The 23,505-nt window shown below is 41.8% G+C and overlaps 1 protein-coding gene across 1 annotated transcript in view; it reads left to right on the top strand.

The window, feature by feature from the left end:
* The first annotated feature begins 16,733 nt into the window (after positions 1-16,733).
* The window catches only part of CEP120 (centrosomal protein 120), a 40,228-nt gene continuing 33,456 nt past the window's right edge, over positions 16,734-23,505 (top strand). Inside the window, exons 1-4 of the mRNA XM_065744319.1 lie at positions 16,734-16,797; positions 17,836-17,992; positions 19,597-19,711; positions 20,629-20,770. Coding sequence (XP_065600391.1) covers positions 16,746-16,797; positions 17,836-17,992; positions 19,597-19,711; positions 20,629-20,770 — 466 coding nt within the window. The 5' untranslated portion in view covers positions 16,734-16,745. The remainder of the gene's footprint in view (positions 16,798-17,835; positions 17,993-19,596; positions 19,712-20,628; positions 20,771-23,505) is intronic.

Consider the following 23,505-nt stretch of genomic DNA (forward strand, 5'->3'; position numbering starts at 1 on the left):
CCTGCACCTGTGCTCTTGCGGCTGACTCAGTGCTCGGCTCAATGATCAATCAGTGGATCAGGCCATGATTCAACAGTTCCCATACAGAACCTGTCAGCTTTGATACGCCAGTCTGCTTTGATACGAAGAGAATCTCTTAGTGAAACTATAATATCCCATCAGAAAATTTGCTTTAAAACTTACACTAAGTCAGAAAATTACCCAAACACAGTAGCTTTCTGAATCAGAAAAAGCTGAAATATTCCTGAAAATTCTTTTTTTTGTTTGTTTGTTTTTCACTTCTGATATTACTGAATGGTATTGTTGTACTAGGGATTTATTGTGTCTGTGACTAATGCTATGATGTAATTGCCCAGAATGGTGCACTGTTTTACCAACTTCAACCAGTCTGGTGACAAACTATATTCTATCCTTTGAGATCTTTGTGATATTCTGTTCTTTTCATACAGAATTAGCCCTTACAATGCATCTGACGAAGCCAGAGGTGGAAAGATTTGTGCTATCATATTTGTGTATCTCTATGCTCTTCCTGTTCTGGACAGAACTTCTATTCTTGTTTTGAAGTTGTCTTGAACAGTAATAAAAATGTATAGTCCCTACATAAAGAAAATCAAACAACCATGAATGTTTCTTCATTAAAATCCCACCCATTACTCTTGACATTCAGTTCTCTCGACTCCTGCTTTATGTTTCTTACTTCTTGAAAACAAAGGTCAAATACAAGCATTAACAGACTTCGTGTTTTTCTGGATTGCTTTATGGTTAAAGAAAGATGTCCTTAGTGAGTCGAGTAAGAAGACTTTTTCTTATACTTAGCTTGATAGAAACATAAAATTGATATATCCTTTTATATGTGTTAATTGCTTTGCCTTGGTGTTTATAACTCCAGAACAAGGCTTAACTCTAGAAAGAAATACAACTTTTTAATATACTGAATAGCGTGCTTACTGTAAAATCAATGACATGGGAAGCTTTGTCTTTTAGATAGCTTTGAATCTGGGCTTCATAGTCATTTAAGGTCTTGCCAATATGTACTATACTTGCACATATTCAGTCAGGCGTGTTCCATGTCAGGGCTCTCCCACTTAATCTGCTGTAACTAAACCCTATGCACATTTTTTTCTTTTGCCTCATCTTATACTCTGTCATTCATGATGTTACCTAAGTTTATTATGAATAACAAAAATATTAATACAATGCAAATAAGTTCCAATATCTTCTGGGAAAAAAAAAAAAAAGGACAGCATGCTTTTCTTTTCTTCTAAACTTGTTTCAGTAACAAGTGCCAAGAACTACATATATGCTCAGGAGTCTCCATGACTTTAATACACTTGCACACTAAACCATTTCTATGTAGTGGTACATGAAAACAAAATACTTTCTGAAGCCAACAAGCTTTTTTTCTGAAGCTTCTGGGTCAAACACCAGCTACCCATCCATCTGGAAAATCCATGGTTAGGGACACACTCCCTTATGGGCTAGTCAAATTCAAGAAAAATATTGTAGAAAGGAAAGCAGTATAGCAAGTGCAATTGGCCTGTTACTTGTGAAGTGCTAACATTCCCTACCTGTCTGTACTTTAAAGACAGTGATTTTAAAAAGAGTATTTCCTCTTGTTTTGAATGTTTTCTTTTTTTCTTGGAAGGGGTTTTATTTATTTATTTATTTAGGAAGGACAGTATCAAGTATTTGTGGCAAATGACTAAAGTGTTCCTAAGGGGAAAAAAAAAACCCCACAAAAAAAAGTACTGTACAGACCCTTCGTAAAAGTCATCAGCTGCCTTTTGCATTATAATACCTTTCTCTAAAACTATAGGCTTGGGATCATCTTAAGGAAGTTAAATTTATTGCTGTTCTCTTTCCACACGTTTTGGAAGGCATGCTGCTCAGATTATTAGGATCTTGCTTCTGCTTCCTCTGCATCATAACATAGTGAGAGAGAAGAGCATTCAGATTTCCACACTGCCTTATTTTAAGGGACTAGAGAAGTCACACATTTGAGTTCCTCTGTATATCAGCTCTGTATTCTTGAGGGTTTTATTTGTCTGAATGCACTTTCCCTGAGCACCTTCAGCCAGAAGTGTTGGGATAACATAGGTAAGTTAGAGAGATAAGGTGCTTGCAGGGGTCCTGAACCAGTTGCACCCTTGAAATCTCACACTGGAAACATCTACAATCTGCAGTCTGTTCAGAAGGGACAGGTGAGGAAGGAGAGGAGGGGGCATTGCCCTCTACATCAAGGAAGGAATAGAATGTGAAGAGATGTCTCAGAAGGGTGGCCACAGGCAAGTCGGAAGCTTGTGTGTGAGAGTTAGAGACTGAGGCAACAAAGGGAGCCTTGTGGTTGTAGTCTACTACAGCTCTTCTATTAAAGGGAGCCTGTTGATGAAGCCTTCTTCCTCCAGCCAGTGGAGGAATCATGATCACAGGCTCTCATCTTGCTGCTGGACTTCTGCCACCCTGACATCTGCTGGAAAAGTAGCACAGTGAGCTGCTGGCAATCCAGGAGTCTCCTGGAAGGTATTCAGAATAACTTCCTGAGTGAAGAATCCTTCCAGGTGGGGATGCAGTTTTTGACCTGTTGTTCACCAGCACCAGTGGACTGATCAGTGACATCAGGATCGGAGATTGCCTGGTCAGTAATGACCATGCGATGGTGGAGTTCACGTGCCTGGGTTATACTGGGCAGGTGAAGAGTAGTATCAGGAAGCTTAATTTTAGGAAAGCCAACTTCCAGCTCTTCAAGGAGCTGGTCAACAAAATATCCTGGAATTCTGTCCTCATAGACAAGAGAGCAGAGTGCAGCTGGCAGATCTTCAAGGAAGGTTTCCTTAGGTCACACAAACTTTCTATCCCCAAGCATAGGATGTCAGGAAAGGAAGACAAGATATGGATATGCCTGAATTAGAACCTGCTGGTCAAAGAGGAGAGCAAGAAGAAAATGCACAGGCAGTGGAAGCAGGGACAGGTATCTTGTGAAGATTATGAGGATGGTGTTAGTCTGTTTAGAGATGGGGTGAGGATGACCAAGGCACAGCTGGAACGAGTCTTGGCAAAGGCTGAAAAGAAGAACAAGAAAGGCTTCTATCTGTGACCTTGTACAGGAGTGTTGAGTTGTTTCCCTCCTCAATGCAGATCACTTGCCTAGCACTCCTCACTAATGTTTCTCTCAATGAAGTCAAATCACACTGATTATATGATCACTGAATTTACTGACATACGAAGTGGTCCACACCCTCCAATTTGAAGTATCCTCACAGCTCAGAGGTGCTGAAGGCCAGGTGCTGAGCACCATGCCCAACATTTGCAGAAGGAGCTGTCCACAACCGGGCAGAAAATATATTCTCCAAAGTAATATGAATTTGCAAAAAGGGACCTTGATCTTAAACACGCGTAGAACAGAACAACGGAAGTTAAATACTGCCATCTCGTGACTTAGCGTGGAACCACCCGAGTGAGGGCGCAGGTTCTCCTAGGGGGCAAACAGCTTCCCTCGCCATAGCGGATCTCTGTTTCCAGAGCTGAGGACTTTCAAAACAGATGTCATGCGGCCTTTGCCTTTGCATTACAGTTAGCTGCATAGGCCCCTCCCTGTGTGCTTCCAGTTGCAAAGTCAGTCTCAGAGTCTCAGCAGTTTGTTTAGCAGGACTTGGGACGTTGATCTAAACAGAGCAGTAAGATGAGATGGAAGAAGTTGGTGCTTTCCTTATGCCCTTTACTAGTCTGAGACAAAGTGCTGGTGAGCTTTTATATACTCCTATAGCAGCGATCATCCTCCCCACCTTGAAGAAGGTGGAATCTCTTGCATAAAGTGTTAGTGACCAGCCTGCTGGACTCCACAAAGGCTGCCATGCAAGAAGATTGATCAGGGAGGTCTGTACCCTGCAAGATTTAAGAGTAAGGGTAGGAAGATGTAAACCATGATGAAAATCAGCTTCCTGGTTATTAAATGAAATCAGCTTTCATTTAACTGACCTTAATTTGGTTTCTGCCAACTATAGATTATATGGTCAGAAAAATCCTGTATTTGGAAAACATGTGATTGAACCATATTTACAGCCTTGGTTTTGAATACAGTCATTATTATGTGTATGTCACACATCTTTTCACACATATAATTCAATTAACTCACAATACATACAGGTCATTGTAAGGAGGCTTTAGAATTGAGGGCCAATCTTCAGTTTGGTGCAAAGTATTTCGTTGAGATCCAGTTTGTATTTGTTTGGTGGTATTTGTACATCAATCCCGCAATGACAATGGCAGATCATCTGCACATTATATACTACCAAGTGCAGGAATGGAATGTCGTTTCTTCGTTAGAACGGAGATAAGTATTTTATTCCATGGTCTCTGCTGCCGTCTAGCGTCTTCTGTCAGTACTAATAGTCCCTCCTGGGAGTCTTTGTAATTCATCGGGGGTCTCCAGTAGTTTCATCACTTGCCCTTTAGATGAACGTCCCACATCGGCGCGTGCTCACTAGATAGGGGAAGTAATTGTAATTATTGTCACGGAAATTAGGTAGATGGAGTAATTTATAGCTATGAAGACTGCAGCTCTTGTCTGTCCATCCATCTGGAATAAGTCAGATGCCCATTCTCAAACAGTGATAAAGCCTTTACACATCAAAAATCCTTGTCAAGGAGGACTACTGATTTTTGGTACTGGAAAGACAAGACCTCTGTGATAGAAAACCTACGAAGAAGTTAACTAATTAACAATGCACATGCTTAGCTAGCAACAATTTATGTTTAGCCAGCATCCATATGTTTACTTAAGCATTGGGAAGATGGTGAACCTAAAGTACTCATCCAGTGGGGAACCAGGGGAGGAAAACATAAGCTTTGGGTAATAAGGCATTGTCATGTTTCTATGATTTTTGTTATCGGTATCCACATTGTGACGTCATGTAAGGCACTGGGAGTTAAAATTTGAGCTCCGTGGACTGCTGAATTTCCAAGTACCTGTCTCTCAGAAGAGTAGAACTACAGTCTCCAGAGTACTTTGTGTTCCCCTTTTCCACTCAGACAGAAAGATAAAACTGCACACAAGACCCAAGACTTCCACTTTATGCTGCTCGTCAGAGTGGGAGCTCTCTAGTCATCTCACCTTCAGCTTTAGAGTAAGGTCTTCGGTCTTTGGCCTTTTGGACACTCTCTCATTTTATTTTATTTATTATTCAATTCCAATCATATTGTATTATTTTGCATTCCAATATCCTATTTAGTGAATTAGTTTTCCTCCTCAGATAGTTGCTGCTGTTTTGTTTTTAGGCCCCTCTCCCTTTTCCCCATTCCCTTTTCCCAGGCTGTGGGTCTCTGGGTCCCCTCGCCCCATAAGTTACGGAACCAGGCCGAGCCAGCTCATAAACTGCTGACAGGTATAAAAGATGTAACATTGCTTCTGCACATACTCCTGTTTGCAGGATGCTTGCCATTACAATTGCAGATTAAAAAAATTTCTTCACCAGAGATCCTGCCTCCTCAAATTATTTCAGAATTTTTTCTGACAAAAGTACTTTGATATTCCCCACGACACAGGAAATCCAACAAAATGGTCCCATGTGTTTCCCTTTGTATAACTTGCAGACCTATTTTAAACAAGGGAAACTATTATTAATAAAAAATCCATGGCTTCTGTAACCGGAAGAGTGAAGAATGGTTATTGCACTGGTTTGCAGTTCTACATATTTCTCTTCGCAATCTCTTCTTCTAAATCTGTCATTGCTATTAGGTAGTTGGAGATTTCAGAGATAGTATTTGAACTCACAGAACATCAGCACAACTGGATGTGTGAAAGGATTTGTTCTTAGTGATCTTTATGGGTTCCTTCCAACTTGGGATGTTCTATGATTCCACAACTCTGTACTAGGAAATTAAAAATATAATCAAACTGAGAAAAATAATGTATCTGAAATGATAGAGAATTTGCAAAAATGGCTCACAATTTGCAAGGGAATGAAGAATGGGAAGAGATGGGTGTCCAACCTTTCAGCTTGCCTGAGCCACACTGAGTCAAGAGGGATTGTCTTGGGCCACATGTTTGTAGGCTGCACTGAAAGTAATGCTTCCTGTTTATTTCCATGGAACCTACAACCAAAAGCAAAGAGCACAATAACACTGTTGAATAGAGCAAATTCTCAGCTACAAAGCTCTGTCTTTCAACAACCACCACCCTGCCCAACCCAAGACATTCTATGATTCTATGAACATAGTCAGCACGAGTAGCTGTGCACTTTTGCCATCAATGAATAGGATCCTGCATGCTGCAGTCATACAAATCTGCACCAGGGGATGTGACTCACTGTTGCCAGTGGCAGTGCTGAAATGCACCACCCACTGCCTCACTGTGCTCTCATCCACTGCTTGGTCTCCAATAACATTCACCAAGCTCTGAGGGCCATTTTTTTCCACATGGAGGAATTCAGTTACACACTTTTGCTTTATATGCACTTCTTTGTCTGACATCATTTTGTCAGACTGCCCCACTGCTGCCATCTATCTCATGACAACAACACGCAACTGAATATTCATGGAAAGGTTTGTCTTCCACAGCCATAAGTATCTGGCTCTGGCATCCTGAGTCAACATCATAAAAAAGGGAGGCATTACTTTCGAAGTGGTCCTCAAAAAAAATATACATATATAAATATATAAAATATATTATATTGTTAATGAATATAATTAACAAAACTCGTTTTAATCGCTAATGTTTTTATTCAAAAAATAAGAGGGAAAAAAAAAAAACATCAGACAAGTAGGATATTTGAACTTAAGTTTGTGAAACCACTGCATTGGACTGGTTTGATGAAAATGGTTGCAATTCTTAGTGAGTTCTCATGGTGTTCATCTGAGATTTTTGATTTAATATTACTCTTCCTATATGTCATCCTTGAAAACAGCTGTTCACAAGTGTGTGCACTGCCAAATAAGCAATGACATGAATAAGGCGTGACCAAAGTGAGAAATATTTTCTCTGTTAAGAGAGGTCTTAACAAAGTCTGGTAAAGACATACAAACAGATTTACTTTAACATCCATCCAGAATCAAGAAGAGAAGTTTAAATTCTCAGAGAAGGTACAGTCAATCCACCAAGATTCACCCATCTTAGACTTCGTGAGAAAAGGGAATTTCCTCTAAGAGATATTAGCTTGAGCTGTAGAATTAATAAAAGCAAAGTGCAAAGACATGAAATGTATCCATCTGAAAAACATCCATTCTGGGATCGTTAACACTTTGCTCAAGAGCTGTTTTTGATAGATGGCAAGAAATTTCTGACAACATGTGCACAATTTGTGTTATCATTTGAAGAGCTAGGGCAATGTTCTGACCTTTGGGATTTTCAAATGAATCAGATGAGTATTTAACAACCAGGTCAATGGAAGGCATAAATTGTTTTAAGACAATCTAGGGAATTAATTAAAAGAACTAGTGCCTTCTAAGAAGTTTGGAGAATGTTTAGCTTATGTATTTCTCTGTTACATGTAGGGGAAAAGTCAAAAACAAAAAAACAAAACAAAACAAAACAAAAAAAACAACAATACTGAACTCATCAAGGTTATTAAGAACCCTTACTATGTGCTAACAGTGGAGTCTCATGGTGTCTTACAGAATTAATGCTGTAGCAGTCTTCCAATACTTATGTTCTGCATAAAAGTCAGCTGGTAGCTTGGGACACTGTATCTCTATTTCTAGATGTTCTGCTTCTCATGCATTCAGAACAGATGCAGAGCTTCCACTAACTCTCATCATTGCTCTTTATTGTATCTCTCAGGTTAGTTTCTTATAGCACTTCCAACCACAGCATTGCTTTTGAAGCACAGAAAACTGACAAACCTGACACGCCAATGAGTTATGTCAAGCAAGTATTCCCTTTAGTATAGTGCTGGGTGCATGGGGAATTACTCAGCAGGGTGACTTTTGTGATTTTTAAACAGTCTCCTGGTTTCCCCTTTGAATCCTTTATGCATCTTTTGAATGCTCACCTAATGATCATGGTGTCAATCTCCCTGAATGTACTCCTCCTCATCATTTTACTCTGTATGTATGAAATTTTGAGAAACCGTTCCCCAAAGCCAGACAATACTGACTTGTAGAGAATTTGGGGAGACCTGGGAGAGACTTTAGAGAAAGGGGCATTACTAGTGTCATGGAACTTTTCTCCTCAACACCCACAAGATCCTAGGAACCTAAGGAAACATTTGGGACACGGATATTGAGGCTCAGACAGATCTGAGGAGGCCCATATTATTTGGGATCTGGCTTATGCTTATCCAGTCTTATTCAGTACTACCCCAGAGAAGCATAGAGTCTTTGAAATAGAGCAAGAGAGTCTCAGAGCCAAAAGGGAGATGCAGAAAAGCTCTTCTAGCTGAGAAACAGAATCTCCAGAACAAGTGAGATGCCCTCCAGTCCAATTTAGACAGTATCCGAGATCCAGAGGGAGGGCTGAGAGCCTGTTTGGGAACTGCTGAATCATGGCCTAAGCCACTGATTGGTCACCTGAGGTGAGCACCAAGTCAGCCATGGGGCCACAGGTGAAGGTGATATACCTGTGTGATTGGAAGGGGTGGAGCCTGGCTCCACCTCTCCCAAACCCCATTTAAGGGCTGACCACCACCAGTGAAGGGTCTCTTCTTGGAGATCCCTCCCATGTGGAGTTTCTTGCAAGCCTTGTCATCCTGAAGGTGAGCCATCCTCTCTTTTGTATTATTTGTATACTGTCTATATAGACCTACTCAAAGTATACTATCATCTATACTATTTCTTTATGAAGTACCATCCGTGGGAGTTATTTACCCCACAGATCCCCAGTAAGATCATGGTCACCAACATCTAAGTGGGTAACAACAAGTCCTGAAAGAGTAGGAGGTGAGAAAGACATTGTCACCATTATTACTCGATGTCTGAAAATGAATGAAATTTGAGGTTTGAGAAAAGACTTTTGATCACCTGCCTGCCAATGGGTAGGAGTGAAGGAATTCCTTGTTTTGCTCTGTTTGCACTCACAGCTTTTGCTTAACTTATTGGCTGTCTTTGTTTCAGCGTACCAGTTTTCTCACTTGGGCCCTTCCAAATCACTCCCTGCTTGCACAGCAGGGAGGAGGAAGGGAGGAAGCAGGTGCGTGGGGCTCAGGTGCATGCCAGGGGTAGCCCACAACACAGCCCCCAGCATCGGGCAATGGAAAGCAACCAGGCTCCAGATGAGTTCTCAAACTACCCAGCAAGGGAATGTAGTTTGACCTCCCCTTGGCAAGATCCACAGCATATTGGCTAGAAGGAGGGGAAGAGAAAACACGAATCACTTAGTTGGCCAGAAGCTGGAGCACATGGAGCCTGCTGAAGAGGGATGGAGACCCCCGTCATGGTTTTATGATTTTTGTTATCAGTATTCCACAGCATAGCATAAGTGGAGTTAAAGAGTAATGCTCCAGTTTGGTGGACTGCCAAACTTCCAGGTACCTGGTTCTCAGAAGAGAACAACTGCATGCCCCAGAGGACTTTGCATTCCCGTTCTCCACCCAGAAGGAAAGATAAAACTACATGCAAGTCACAAGACTGCGCCTGCTTTTGCTGCTCATTTGCAGTGGGATCTTCCTAGCTGTCTCACCTTCAGCTTTAGAGTAAGGCTTTTGGTTTTGGACACTCTGTCCAAGTGTGTCCTTACCCTCTCCCTTTTTCCCCCTTCCCCTGCCTGGGGCATGTGTGTGGGTCCCCAGCACCGTTAGTCACAGAACTGGGCCAGATCGGCTTGTAAACTATTGACACCCCTACTCTCCAGCAGCATGTTATCCAGAGCACACTCTCCTGGCCAAGGCTCAAGAAGACACATTAGGACAGCTTCAAGCATAAAGAAGCCCAGCAGCCATGGCGAGACAGCAGAAACTATCAAAAGTTCCTCTCCAGAGGCGACAACCAGAGAAATCAAGAGAAGGAAAGAAGCCAGGCTGTGCTGCTGGCTCACCAACTGCTTTGCCATCCTGGACAAGCAATACAAGCCTGTTGGAAAGGAGGACCTCTGTCACTTAGCGGCTTGGGATGCCAAGCAGCTGCACCTTTGGCTCAAGTCTTGCAGTAGTTTTCAAGAGACAGTAGCATTAATATTCTAAAGGTGTTCCAACAAAGAGGTCAAAGCTGGGCCCATAAAAGCAGCAGAGGACTGAGCAGGAAGGCAGGAGGAGCTAGAGCATGCCAGCAGTCCCCCTTGACCCAGCAGAGGATGACTGACCCAAAGCTTCCTGCTGGGAAGCAGCTGGGAAAAAAACAAAAGAAAAACCCAGAAAGACCAAAAAAATCCTGCAGCAGAATGACCACTGCCTTAGTCTTGCATGTAGTAGAGCAAAGCAGAGCACAGCAAGCTCCGAGAAAAGCTTCTTGGACAAAGCCCACAAGGCTAGCTTGTGTCCCCAAAGACAGGCCAGCCTTCCCCATCCCAGTGCCATCACTCCCACTCTCCTAGCAGCAAGAGGCATGAGGGCAGAGAGGCAGAAAGCAGACCCACTCCAGGGCTTCTGACCTTCTCCGCCACAGGCAAGGGAGGTCTGTGGGCCTGGTCTCACTGCAGGGCTCCTCTTTGCCAGCCAAGGTTGCACTCCTGAGGCCCCGCTCTCCACACTTGCACAGCTCCGAGGACACTTACTACTTCTTGGTGATGCCCACGTATTCATAGGCAGTGATAGGATTGGTGACACCTTTCATGTTTCTCTTCAGCAACTCTTTGAAGCAGTAGCTGGACAGGCGAGAGGCTGTGTAGGTCTCTGCGTTACAGGACACCTGCCCTGGGTAGCACATCATCATGTGGGCAGCCAAATTCACCTTAAAGCCAAGGTCTGCCACAGAGAGAGAACATGCATCGATGCAGTTAGGAAACCTTCAAGGCCAAAGACAACCTCCCCCCCTGCACAAGCCAACCCAAACACAGAGTAAGTGGACCCAAAGGGAACCATGAGTCTCTGAGCCCATTCTTCCACCCCATGCCCTCCAAATCAGGCTGCAGCTGTTCCCAAGGACTCTGAGAGGCCTCAGGCACATGGAGCCAGGTCTCAGTCCCCGATGGCAGCTGGCTGAGCAACACAAGGACAGCCAGGGCACGCATGTAGGCTGCTTGTGCCGGCTGTGGCTGGGATGGAGTTCCTTCTCTTTGCGGTGGCTTGTACAGTGGTGTGTTTTGCACCTCCAATGAACACGTTATCCTTACTGGGGACTAGGCTCGCACCAGTGTGCGCAGCTGGTAAGTGCACAGTCGGGATCCATGCTGAGGTCTCTGATACAGTTCTGCACAGAATCAGGTGCTTGGCGATCCTTCACAAAGCCAGCGCACTCCCAGGTGGAAGCATGGCTGTTTAGGCGCAGCTGTGGACAGAGCTGTTTCTTTTTGCATTTACTTTTTAATTGTTCTCTCTGTTTCAGGATTGCAATGACAGCAATAGATATCATAAAACTTGATTGAGAACTGGGAGAGTCCCAGGCAGAGGAATCAGAAAGGTGGGGTACAAGCCCCATGAGAGGGAAGGGATACCATACAGAGGAACCTGATCAGGCTTGAGAGATGGACCCATGCCAACCTTATGAAATTCAACAAGGCCATGTGCAAAGTCTTGAATCTGAATCAGGGCAATCCCAAGTACACATACAGGCTGGGTAGAGAATGGCTTGAGAGCAGCCTTGAGGAGAAGGGTTTGGATGTGTTGGTTGATGAAAGACTCAACACGAGCCTGCAACGTGCACTTGTAGCCCAGAAGGCCATTGGTATCCTGGGCTGCATCAAGAGAAGTGTGAACAACTGGTTGAGAGAGGTGATTCTTCTCCTCTACTCCGCTCTCATGAGACCCCACCTGAAGGTACTGCATCCAGTTCTGAAGCCCCCAAGACCTAAAGGGAATGGGGCTGCTGGAACAGCTCCAGAGGAAGGCCACGAAGATGATCAGAGGTCTGGAGCACCTCCCCTGTGAGGACAGGTTGAGAGAGTTGTGGCTTTTCAGCCTGGAGAAGCAAAGGCACTGAGGGGAACTTAGAGTGGCCTGCCAGTACCTGAAGGGGGCCTACATGAAAGCTGGGGAGGGTCTTTCTGTAACAACATGTAGTGGCAGCACAAGGGGAAATGGCTTTTAACTGGAAGAGTGTAAGGGATTTTTGAGAAGACACGTGAGCAATCCTTACCATAAAGGTTGCCATTGAATGAAAAGTAGAACAAGACAAGAACAGAAACTGTATATCAGCAGAAAGGCATGTACCAGATAGAAGGAGAAGATGCGAGCTTCAGCTAGAGTAACAATTAGATGAAACAATGGTAACACACAGCAGCTTGGCTTAAAGTAACAACTAGATGAGACAATTGTAGCACACATAGCAGGTGCACCATTGTATACCATGAACCAATCAGGTGCTGTGATTATGCGTGGGCTATTTTCAGTGAATGCTGTAATCTAGAACAGTATAAATGTAAGCTGCTATTAGAAATAAACTGAGGACCACCATTAACTGCACCAGTACGTGTGATTACTTGGCCGCAGTCTGCCACAAGTGGCACACAAACAGGGACAGGACACAGGAGATTTCGAGTCTGGCAGATGCAGGACGTTGGGACTTCGACTCCGTAGACTTTGAGTCTGGAAGGTCCAAAACCTCTGTGAGGAAGTGGGACCCGGCAGATCAGCAAGGATGGAGCTGGGCTTGATTGTTCAGTCCAGAAAGATTTGCTCGGGGCAGTCTGAAAATCAAGTGGCGGACGGCTCAAGCCTCCGTAGGTAAGTAGCTGTGATGGAAGTGGATGCTGCTATCAGCCTCCTATGAACTATCCTCTCTAAGAGAGGGTGGGAGGTGTCTGCAAAATCTTTACAAGCCCTAGTAGTATGGACATAGGAGCATGAAAATTGCATTCAAACGCCATTATTATTTAACCTTGAAGAATGGCATGAAGTAGGAAATCTTTGGGAATCAACAATTGTGGGTGGCTGGGAAGGAAAAAAAAGACAGACGTTGGCAGAAGTCTGGAGAGAGGTGATTAATGCATTGAAGGTTATAAGAACAGAACAGAAAGTTGCTGTGGCTGCTCTTGAGGCTTTGCAACCTTCAGGCATTGAGATTTCTGCAGGGTGAGAGTGGTCCCATGAGGGGTTATCATCACTGTTTGGACTTGGGCAGAGCCCACCAATGAGAGGTCAGCAAGCCCAGCCAGCACGCAATATGCGAGAATTGCAAGAACAAATAAGGGGATGAGTAAAGAAGATGGAGCAAGTGGGTTTGATAACTGTGAAAGTCAAATGCAAGTAAGAGACTGTAAGGAGCAGGTGGAACAAGTGATAGAGGAGGAAGAAGAAGAAAAAGACACATCTAAGGGTTTGGGAGATGCGTCCCCTGAAGGGGGTGATTCTTTGAATTCTGCAGCTTTCTCAAAGCTGTTTAAGTATGTGATGGACAGACTAGAGGATTTAAAGTTACAGGGTGAATGTAAAAAAGGGAAAACAGAGGTCTTGACAGCAGAATTGGTTTCTCCGCCCCCCCCCCCTTAGAGGAACTGATCAGGTACAGACCTAAATGTTTCTAAGTGTTATTTTGTTTTGGTTTTTTTTCTGTTGGTTTTTGTTTGTTTGTTCTTTGTTTTTGTATGGGCTGAAGTAAAGAATTCACTGACTATTTGTGTCCCACATTGTGCCCCCATCTTTCTGCATATTTCTGTCTGGCACTAAAATACTAAGGCCTGAACAGCTGGCTTCAAAACAAAGTTGACCTGCAGATGAATCTCAGAACTCAGTGTTATACGTCATCAGAGTCCAATCATTAGTGAAATATGTGTCTTGGACAAAAAATCTCATTACCAAGAGATTTAACTTGGATAAAGCATTACAAGAATGCATTAACGTTTCAATGATGTCATGGTTTTGTGATTTTTGGTATGGCTATTTGTTGTAGTAGGCGCATGTATGTTGCTATATTCCACGTCATAATATCATGTAGTGCATTTAAAGAGTTAATGCTCCACTGCCATGGATCATCGATAGTTATGGGTATATCTGTCTCAGAAGAGAAGAACTACATTCCCCAGAGGACTTTGTGTTGCTTTGTATTTTTACATTCTTCTGCTTGGAGGGAAAGATAAAAACTGTGTCAAGAGATGCTGTCTTTCCTTTGGGATGGACTGAGCAGTGGGTGCTCGCTGCCGTCCACCTTCAGCATTAGCGTAAGGCCTTCAGTTTATCAGACACTCTTCTTGCTCATTTTATTTGATTTATTAGCTTCAATTCCAATTATATCTATTATATTGTGTTATTTTGCTTTCTGATATCTTATTTAGTAAATCATCTTTCCTCCCCAGATCATTGTTGCTGTTTTGTTTTCAGGTCCATCTCCCTTTTCCCTTTCCTACTTTCCTGGGGTGTGGGTCCATGGGTCCCCCTCACCAGTCATCATGGAACTGGGCCAAACCAGCCTGTAATCCGTTGACACTTGTTTAGAAGCATAGTGTCAAGGCCTATTAGTAAACAAACATCCTCAATTCATCCTTAAGTCCTGGCCAAGCTTGGCATGGATCCCAAAGAGGGAGAATGAAAACAGATTTTTCTGCCTACTCATCACACAAACTTGTTTATTCAGCAATATAAAAGCTGGACCCTCTTGCAGCAAATCTGGAGACCTCATCTTCATGAGTGGATGCACTGTGTAAGAATATCCTAGTTGCCAGGAAAGGCTCTAGAAATCCTCGCTGCAACCAGGGCTCCTCAATGACTGCAGATCTGGATGATGGTAAAGCACTGGGGCAATGGGTGATGTAATCTTTTTTTAATCCCTACATTTAATTTTATGTAGTCATGCTTTGGTGCTGTATGGGAACTGTTGGATCACGGCCTGAATCACTGATTGATCACCTGAGGTGAGCACTGAGTCAGCCGCAGAGGCACAGGTGAAGGTGATGTACCTGTGTGACCAGAAGGGGTGGAGTCTGGCTCCACTTCTCCCAGACTCCATTTAAGGGCTGACCACCACTGGGGAAGGATCTCTTGTTGGAGATCCCTCTCCAGTGGAGTCACTGGTGACCCTCAACCATCCAAAAGGTGAGCCACTCTTTACTTACCAGTTTTCTGTGTACTATCTATATAAGCCTGCCAAAAATATACCATCTTCTGTGCCATTTTTCCTGAGTACCATTCTTTGGGGGTAATTTGCCCTACAGGTGCCTTGCTTTGTTCTGTTTCATCCTTGCTGTATTATTTCACTTATCTCATTGTTTTAAATACAGGTAAAGATAAACTCACTTCGTTAACATGGTGTCTGTGTCCTTTGTGTAGAGCCCATCCACTTGCAAAACAGGCACTGACAGAAATGGATGGGATGTTATATCTTACATTAGAAAGATTAAAGAGAAGCAAATCATTTCCATCATCATCTAACTCTCCTGTTAGCATTGACTAGTTTTTACAAACTGACTAGTAGTTTGGCTTGTAATCATATTAACATCACTTTTGTAAGGTATGTTATTTTGCATGCCTTTTGAATGCTTTTCCAGATACAAAAGCACTATGAAGACTGTTATATTGTATGGTGCAGTTTTTGTTACACATCCTGTAAATCTTTAGGTAAAGCTAAGTAAGGGGTCCTCTGAACAGGTGACCAAAAGAACCCACTGGGATCATCCAACTATCTGACTGACTGCATCTGTTTTTTTTTTGTTTTTTTTTTAATTACCATTTTAATCTCTGTGAAAGTCACAGAGCATACACATACCATCCTATTACTATGCTTGTTCTTTTTCCTCACATTTCATGGATTTAAATCTCTGGCAGATCAATCCTATCCTAGGGAGTGGGGGGGGGAAACAAACTGTCAACATGATGCCAATTTGCTTTGAAGAGTTTAATAACAAACTGTCTAAACTCTTTGCAGGAAATAAACATTCAGCATGAAGAAAATGGCACAATGTAATCGGTTATGACAGTTATGCATTTTACAACTTCACACTGGTAAGACTAGGAGCTCAGGTACTTAGGCAAAGTGGACATTAAATGACAGCGTGACTGTTCTAAAGTCTTCTTTAAAATAATTCAGTTTAATGTTTATTACTGTGTTAGCATTTATCAACAACTCCTGAACTCCCGACCCCCAAATCACCTCCACCTTGTCATAATCAATGGGACTGCTGCAATGATTTGTTGTTTGCCCATTCGTTAACAACTTATGCACTAATTAACTTTATTCTGCTCTTTAAAAACACCTTTCCTGAACAGAGAGAGGCATCTTACAGTTGTTTGAACAAGAAAGCACTTGTGACTTTAATTTTGAGAGCATTAAGAAGGAAAAAAGGAAGCTTTTCTTTTTTTTTACTGACACTGTGGTTTATCTTGGCTATAAATTTCAGCAGCTTGATATGAAAAAGTCTCCAATGAGGCACGAGGTACTATTCCAAGAGAAATCAATTTTCCAAAGGAAGCGCCTGCCAGGCCAACTGTACGCTTGCGCCAGCCCCGTAGCCCCAATCCGCCCCCTTTCAGCAGCTGGCCGCCACAGCACACTCGGGAGCCGACGCGGACACAGAACGTAACGGCCGCGGAGCAACGTCATGCGCACCGCGCCGCCCGGCAGCGAGAGAGTGCGCATGCGCGAGGTGGTGCCGCCGTTGCCAGACGGAAGTGCAGTGGGGAAGCGCGTTGGTTGGCGCGGGAGAGTGCCGGCGGTGGGCGGCTGCCGGGCGCTCCCGCTCTGGGCTCGAGTTGTGGTCGCGCCCGCCGAGCGGAGCGGAGCGGAGCGGAGCGATGGTGTCCAGGGCTGCCGACAGGCTGCTGATCGTTGTCTCCGTTCTGGAAGGTAAGCGTGGGAGGGGGGATGCGTGCATCCTACCAGTCATCTTTCCCCAGCTGTGGAAAGCAAAACCTTCAGCCCTCCCGCAGCTGCGGCTGCTGACTTCTCCCTGCCTGTCTCTGGAGCCTTCTTCCTTCAGCTTTGACCCGAGACGTTGGAGGGTGGAAGGTGATGAGCAGAGAATTTTCTTGTAGGGCCCTTCCCATTTATGTTTTTTTTTTTGTTATTGTTGTTGCAGTCTGATGTTTTACAGCCCCAGTTAGTCCACTCTAACACTGTGTGCCTAGTATCAGCCTCATCTTATATTTGTGCAGAACAGGCTTGCTGAGGTGTAATTAGTGTGTGCAGGTTGTTTGTTTCTTTCATTGTGGCGCGTGTTTGAATGCTTTTTGTTTATGAAGTACTGTGTTATTTCTCTGGCCACTTACGTTGTTTGCTGATGACTTAAAATGAGTTCCTGTCCTCTGAAATGCATGGAGCCTCTCCCTCTGTTGTGGTGCCTGTAAACTTTAAGCATCCATGTTGTTACAAAAATCATTAATTAAAACATAGAAGAATGCTGAATCCAAGACAATCCTATGCAATTCTGTACATGCTTTTAATTTAGCAGTGATTTTTAAAAATCGTAGCATGTACTTGGATACATCTTTCAGTAATTCATGAGATCGTGTTTGCTATTTTGATGTAAGAGGGTATTAAAACTTGCAGTGAAGGGAGGATGCTTAGTCTTTGCTGTTTGCCACCTACTGCCTTGACCTTTTCCCTTTGTCAGCATTTAATCATACCAATTACTTGGCTTATTTATTGGTTGCTAACTGTTACCTAGTCTCTTGCTGTTTCTGGGTGCTTTTCAAATGGTTTGTTCCTTACCATGATTTTTATTGCTTCATAATAGCGAGAAGACATTTCAAAATAAGAAAACTACAATTGCAGAATAAATTTGAAGAAGATGCAGTGAATACATCTCTCTGTAATTCGTTTGCAATGAAAAATCTGAGCTCACTTGTTTTATTGGTGCTGTTTGGTAATTGCATGCTGTTTCAGGACGCTGTTTTCCAAAACGACCCAAGTACATGCTTATAGTTGAAGCAAAGTTTGATGGCGAACAGCTGGCTACTGATCCTGTGGAACATAGTGATCAGCCAGAATTTGCCACTGAATTGGCCTGGGAACTTGATCGAAAGGCACTTCATCAGCACAGGTAACAGTAGAAAGTTAAGCCTGAAATAATTATGTTTTGGAGATTGAAGATTAATTTTCTTGTCCTTACAGCTGCTGCAATTCAGTGTTTAAACTTTCTGTAGATGTTTTTTAGAAGCTTTCTTTTAGCTGTGAAATGATCTACCATTTTGTTTCTACAGCAGACAAAAGCAGTATGTGGCAAGATAGACGGTTAGAAGTTTCTAAAGTTTCTGTTGACACTTCTTAAAAGAAAAAAAAAGAAGGATTAGAAAAGCTGTAGTTAAAGCATTTGATTCTAGCTTTCTTATGTACACCCTGACAAAACAGTTAACTTCTAGCCTGAGAAACCTGCTTTAAATAGATATATTTTTTTTAAGTTTCAGATAGAAGAACAGAAATTGGTTTTGGTTTTCAGAACAGTTGTTAGTTTTAACTGTGTCAACGGTTTACGGGCAGGTTCGGCCCGGTTCCGTGACGATTGGTGCGGGGGACCCACGGACCCACGCCCCAGGAAAGGGGAAGGGGGAAAGGGAAAAGGGAAAAGGGAGATGGGCCTAGAAACAAAACAGCGGCAACGATCTGAGGAGGAAAGCTAATTTACTAAGTAGATATCGGAAAGCAAAATAACACAATATAATACAATATAATTGGAATTAAAGCTAATAAATCAGATAAAATGAGCAAGAGAGAATGTCTGATAAACCGAAGGCCTTACGCTAACGCTGAAGGCGGACGGCAGCGAGCACCCACTGCTGAGTCGATCCCAAAGGAAAGAGAGTGTCCCGTGACCGCAGACAGTTTTTATCTTTCCCTCTGAGCGTAAACACGTAAGAACGCAAAGCATCGCAAAGTCCTCTGGGGAATGGAGTTCTTCTTCTCTTCTGAGACAGGTATACCTGGAACTATCGATGATCCACGGAGCTGGAGCATTAACTCCTTAACTCCAAATGCACTACATGATGCTATGACGTGGAATACCAGTACCAAAAATCATAAAACCATGACAAACTGAAAATATAGAGGTACTGTTATAATCTGCCACAGAAGTGAAAAGGCTATATTAACTTCAAAGAGGGAGAGATGTCTAAATGTTCCTCATGCTTAATACTACATCAGTACCTCTAAGAACATTCAGGTGCTTTGCAGCAATCTTTTGCTCACACGTGGAGTTCCAATTTGGTTGCATTACTTATTTTATGCACTTGGAAAAGACGGAATTTTTGTTACTGCTTTATTTTTTAATAGCATTTGAGGCACTTTCAGACTCCAGAAAACTTCTCTTATCAGAATGATGTATTTATTCCTCATCTGGCACTTAATCCTGAATTTTTAGAATTGAGTGCAAACTCAGTCTCTAACTTTCTACAGCATGTACATAAATGTCAACAAATGTCTGAGGGGCCCGTCGCCCTTCGTCGTGGCCAGCGTTGAGGTGAGGATGACTGTTTTGGAAGCAGCCTGCAGGACGGGTTCCACTTTGGAGTGCAACAGGCTGCTGGGAGGACTGGGAGTCATACATAAATGTCAACAAATTGATGTGCTTGAAACATGTTAATCAGTTTTTATGACCTAATTGCAGAGGTAATTTTTACATTTTGTATTTCAACTCTGTTGTTCTTGCAGGCTACAGCGTACGCCTATCAAACTACAGTGTTTTGCATTGGATCCTTTATCTTCGGTTAAAGAGAATATAGGCTATGTTGTACTTGATTTAAGGGCTGTGCAGGAAAAGAAACAGGTATGTTCCTACATATAAAGTTTTCAATTTTGATGTTTTTAAAACAGTCCTTTGACAGTAAAAAAAAGAAGAATTGAGGCAAAGGTATAAATTTTGAGTTGTTTTGGAAGAGTGAGTCCTACTTAGTCACATACTGGTCTTTTTCATGTACTTTCATGTTAATCTTACTAGAATGGAAAATATTTGCACAGCCTACTGCAACATGAAAAAGCTAAGAATGTAGATTAGAAAAAATTCTTACGCTTCAGAATTTGAGAATTGAAATGTTTCTAATCGACATTTAGTCACTGTTAAGACTTATCAGCTGGGGATGAAAAGAAACAACAACAAAGTAGTTCATTGAGCCACTAAATGTGGTTAAGTCAACTCTTTGGAGAGTGAAGTTGTGATTTGTGTTTTTTTCTAATGGACATCTGTGGAAGATGTCTGAGGTGTTCTGAAGTTCTAGCTCCTTAACAAGGCAGGAAAAAATGAAATTGTTTATACAGAATTTTGATGAGATTTTATGTTGTGCTTGATCAGAACATAACTCTCATATGGGTCATGATATGATCCTAGTTTAGCTTTAAGACATCATGCTTAGAATTTATGATCCCTGTAATACAATCTGCACTGTTTCAGTTGAAAGATTAAATGTTCTCACATCTCATTAGAAGACTCATGATATATTTTGCTTTCCCACTATTTACTGTGCAAGGTAATGCAAGAGTGAATGTTGAGGCCTTCTTCCAGGAATGATGATGTAGAGTCATTTAGTGTAGCAGCGTATCCAAAATAGAGCATGTTTTGGCAAATAAACGCCAAGGTATTTTTAGGTAAATAATAAGGTAGAATTGCTAGAGCAAGTCTCTTGTCTGTCACTGTAATTTATTATTTTTGCTGTTTTGAAAATGTTTTTTCCTTTTTTTATTATGTAGACACCAAAGTGGTACCCTTTGCTAAGTAACAAGTATGCTAAGTTTAAATCTGAAATAAAAGTAGGCGTTGTGTTGGAAACTGATTCTAAAGCACTGGTTGAAGATTTTAAAGCAAAGGAGGCACCTCCTAGAGAAGGAAGGAGTAAGTAATATGTCAATGGCTTTAATTAAAGATGTTTCTGTTTTGGATGTGTATTGCTTGATTAACATGCTGTTAGCACTCAGAGTTACAGTATTTTAGCATTAACTAACTATAAAACATTGGTGTTACATGTAACTGTAAGATGTATGTATAGGAAATGTACTATGTTGTAATAGCAGAGGTGCTTTACTTCAGTTGGGCAGAGTTGCAGGCTAACTAAATCAGCATCAGAGACTCATGCTTACCCCTACTGGCATTTCAGTCAGGTTTGATTTCAAGGCTTTGGAAAGTTCTGGTAACTAAAGAAATAAAAAAAGGAGCTTCTTTACAGGATGCAATTTTAAATCTAAACTAGTGTGCAGTAATTCATTTGTTGAGTAGTCCGCCTTTCTTCTCACTTTTTTGGTTTTTGTCAAGTTTTAGTAGTAACATCTGTAAGTTAACTATTGGCAGTAATTCTGGATCTGGATTCTCTTCTACGTTCCTCTCAAATGTAATCAGTTAAGTACATCAACACCTAATAGAACTTGAATAATATTGAAAAGTAGAAGGTGTCTTCATCTCTTCAGTGCTTTTCAGTCACTTTTTGTATCTGTGTCTTTTTGAGAAAGTTTTTTCTTTTTAATTTTAAATTTCCTTAGAAACTTGATCTGCTTTTGTTTTTAAAACAAACAAAAAACAGGTATACCTCCCTGCATCCAAAAGCAAGCCTTCTTCCATTTGTTAAAGTGGAGCCTCCATTAGACTGGTGGATTTTTATTTACATAACTTGCAATATATTCTGTTCTTACTCTAAGGGTAATTTCAACATGATTATAAATTAATCATCTGCTTGTTGTGATCTGTGACTGTGGTTTGATATAATAGAGTTTCAGTAGCAGCCTTCCACAAGATTTCTGGCCCTGATTTTGTCTTGTGAGCCGTATTATAGTAGTGTCTGTGGCATTATTGGAGTTCCAAGTATATTTAGCTTACTTAGAATCATAAAATGGGTAGGATTGGAGGGGACCCAAGGATCATCAAGTTCCATTCCCCCTCCACCTGTCCTTTCAAGTTCATAGCAAAGCACAGGCAATTTTGCATAAACTGAAGTTTGTAATGGAGGCAATGAAGCATTGTAAATGTCTTCCTGATTTTCCTCCTTTTCTCTTCATATGTGATCTTCCAGCGTGAGTCACAGAACCACAGAATTGTAGGGGTTGGAAAGGACCTTTAGAGGTCATTTAAACTGTCATCCTTCATGATGCTGGCTAATATGGCAAATTCCTCCTGCTGTCACTTTCCTCAACTTTCTGTTTTCTGTTGAGGAATTAGGGCAAACAAATTTGCCAGTCTCCCTTTCTTTCTCCATCTCAAGACTGATCAGTGTCATGGATGTGCAGTGGAGAAAAAAAGTAAGTAGACTTCTGCAAGTTTGAAGTTAGTGTTCTAAGCAGTGTGTATTAAAACACTACATTACTCAGTACTACTTTTGTCTGACATGTAGTGATGTTTTTTTGAATTCATTCACAGTTTTAGTTTTACCTCACTGATGTGAGTGGTCTAAATTTTACCAGTGTTTGAAATAGAGCCTTTTGGTTCACTGCTGTGGGATTATTACTTTTTGCTGTAGTCTGAGGCGCTTTGAAATCTGTTACTGGTGCCATGTAGTGTTAACTGGGAAATGATTTAAAGGGCTCATTCTACCTTATTTTTAAAGATGTAGATTGAGAGAACTGGAGGCGCATATTTCAAGAGTGAATTATTTACAATTAAAAGATTTGCATTAACTTGATTATGATTCTGCTTAACATAAGTTGTGTAACATGCTTTGTAACTGTTATTTTGTTTAATTCCTTTCCATATGTCTCACTTTACTGTTCTAAACTGTACTTAAGTATGCATAAATTATTTTCTTAGTATTTATGTACTGTTTTAGTGTAGCTTTAGAAATAATAGTTTTTGGTTACTTTGCCTCCTTGCTTCTGACAATTCTTCTGTCCATGTTTAGCTCTGATGATGAGTTTCAAAATTCACAGGGTGGGAAGTGGATTCATTAATGTAGATGTTACAAAGTTTCAGTGATTATCTGCTTGCATCAGGAATTGAGCCTGCTGTTTCTTTAAGTCCATTGTCTTCTCAGTGTCATCTGTATAATGTCCCGTCTGCGATTCAGAAGTCTGAACAAGAGTTCAGATTTCGTTTTGGAGTTAGTCTTAGATCTTCAGAGCATTCGGGCTATAAAGATCTTGCAACTTTAGGTGAAAAGCACGGGGCCATTGGCAGTGAAAGCTGGTCTGCATACTGCATATTTCATAACATTGTAGAATATTGTAAGTTAAAGGGATACATAAGGGTATTTTGTCAGTTACTGTATTTGCCTTGTGTTAAAAAACTGTAGGTGAGCAAATGAATGTTTTTTCTTACTGTGAGTTGGCTGCTTGGCCTATAGCCCATTGTATATTCAGTGGCATCATTTTAACTTAAACAGAAATCAAATAACTACAGCCCTCTTTATATGAAGTACATTAGCATTGCTGGAGGCTGACAGATTAGAAGCAGTGACCATGGAGGAGCTACCTGACATGCTGTAATCACACTTCTCTCTGTGCAAGACCTAGGAAATACACAGGAAAGTAGTGGTTTGTGTACAGAATTATGAAGCCTATAATGCAAGCTTCTGTTGGTTTATGCAGTGAAGAGTCCAGATGAAAACTCTTTAAATGAGACATTCCAGAGGTCTGCAAAGTGAAACA

The sequence above is a fragment of the Cyrtonyx montezumae genome, unplaced genomic scaffold (assembly GCF_038088225.1).
Source record: "Cyrtonyx montezumae isolate F1298 unplaced genomic scaffold, pur_monq_1.0 scaffold_30, whole genome shotgun sequence".
Taxonomy (NCBI): domain Eukaryota; kingdom Metazoa; phylum Chordata; class Aves; order Galliformes; family Odontophoridae; genus Cyrtonyx; species Cyrtonyx montezumae.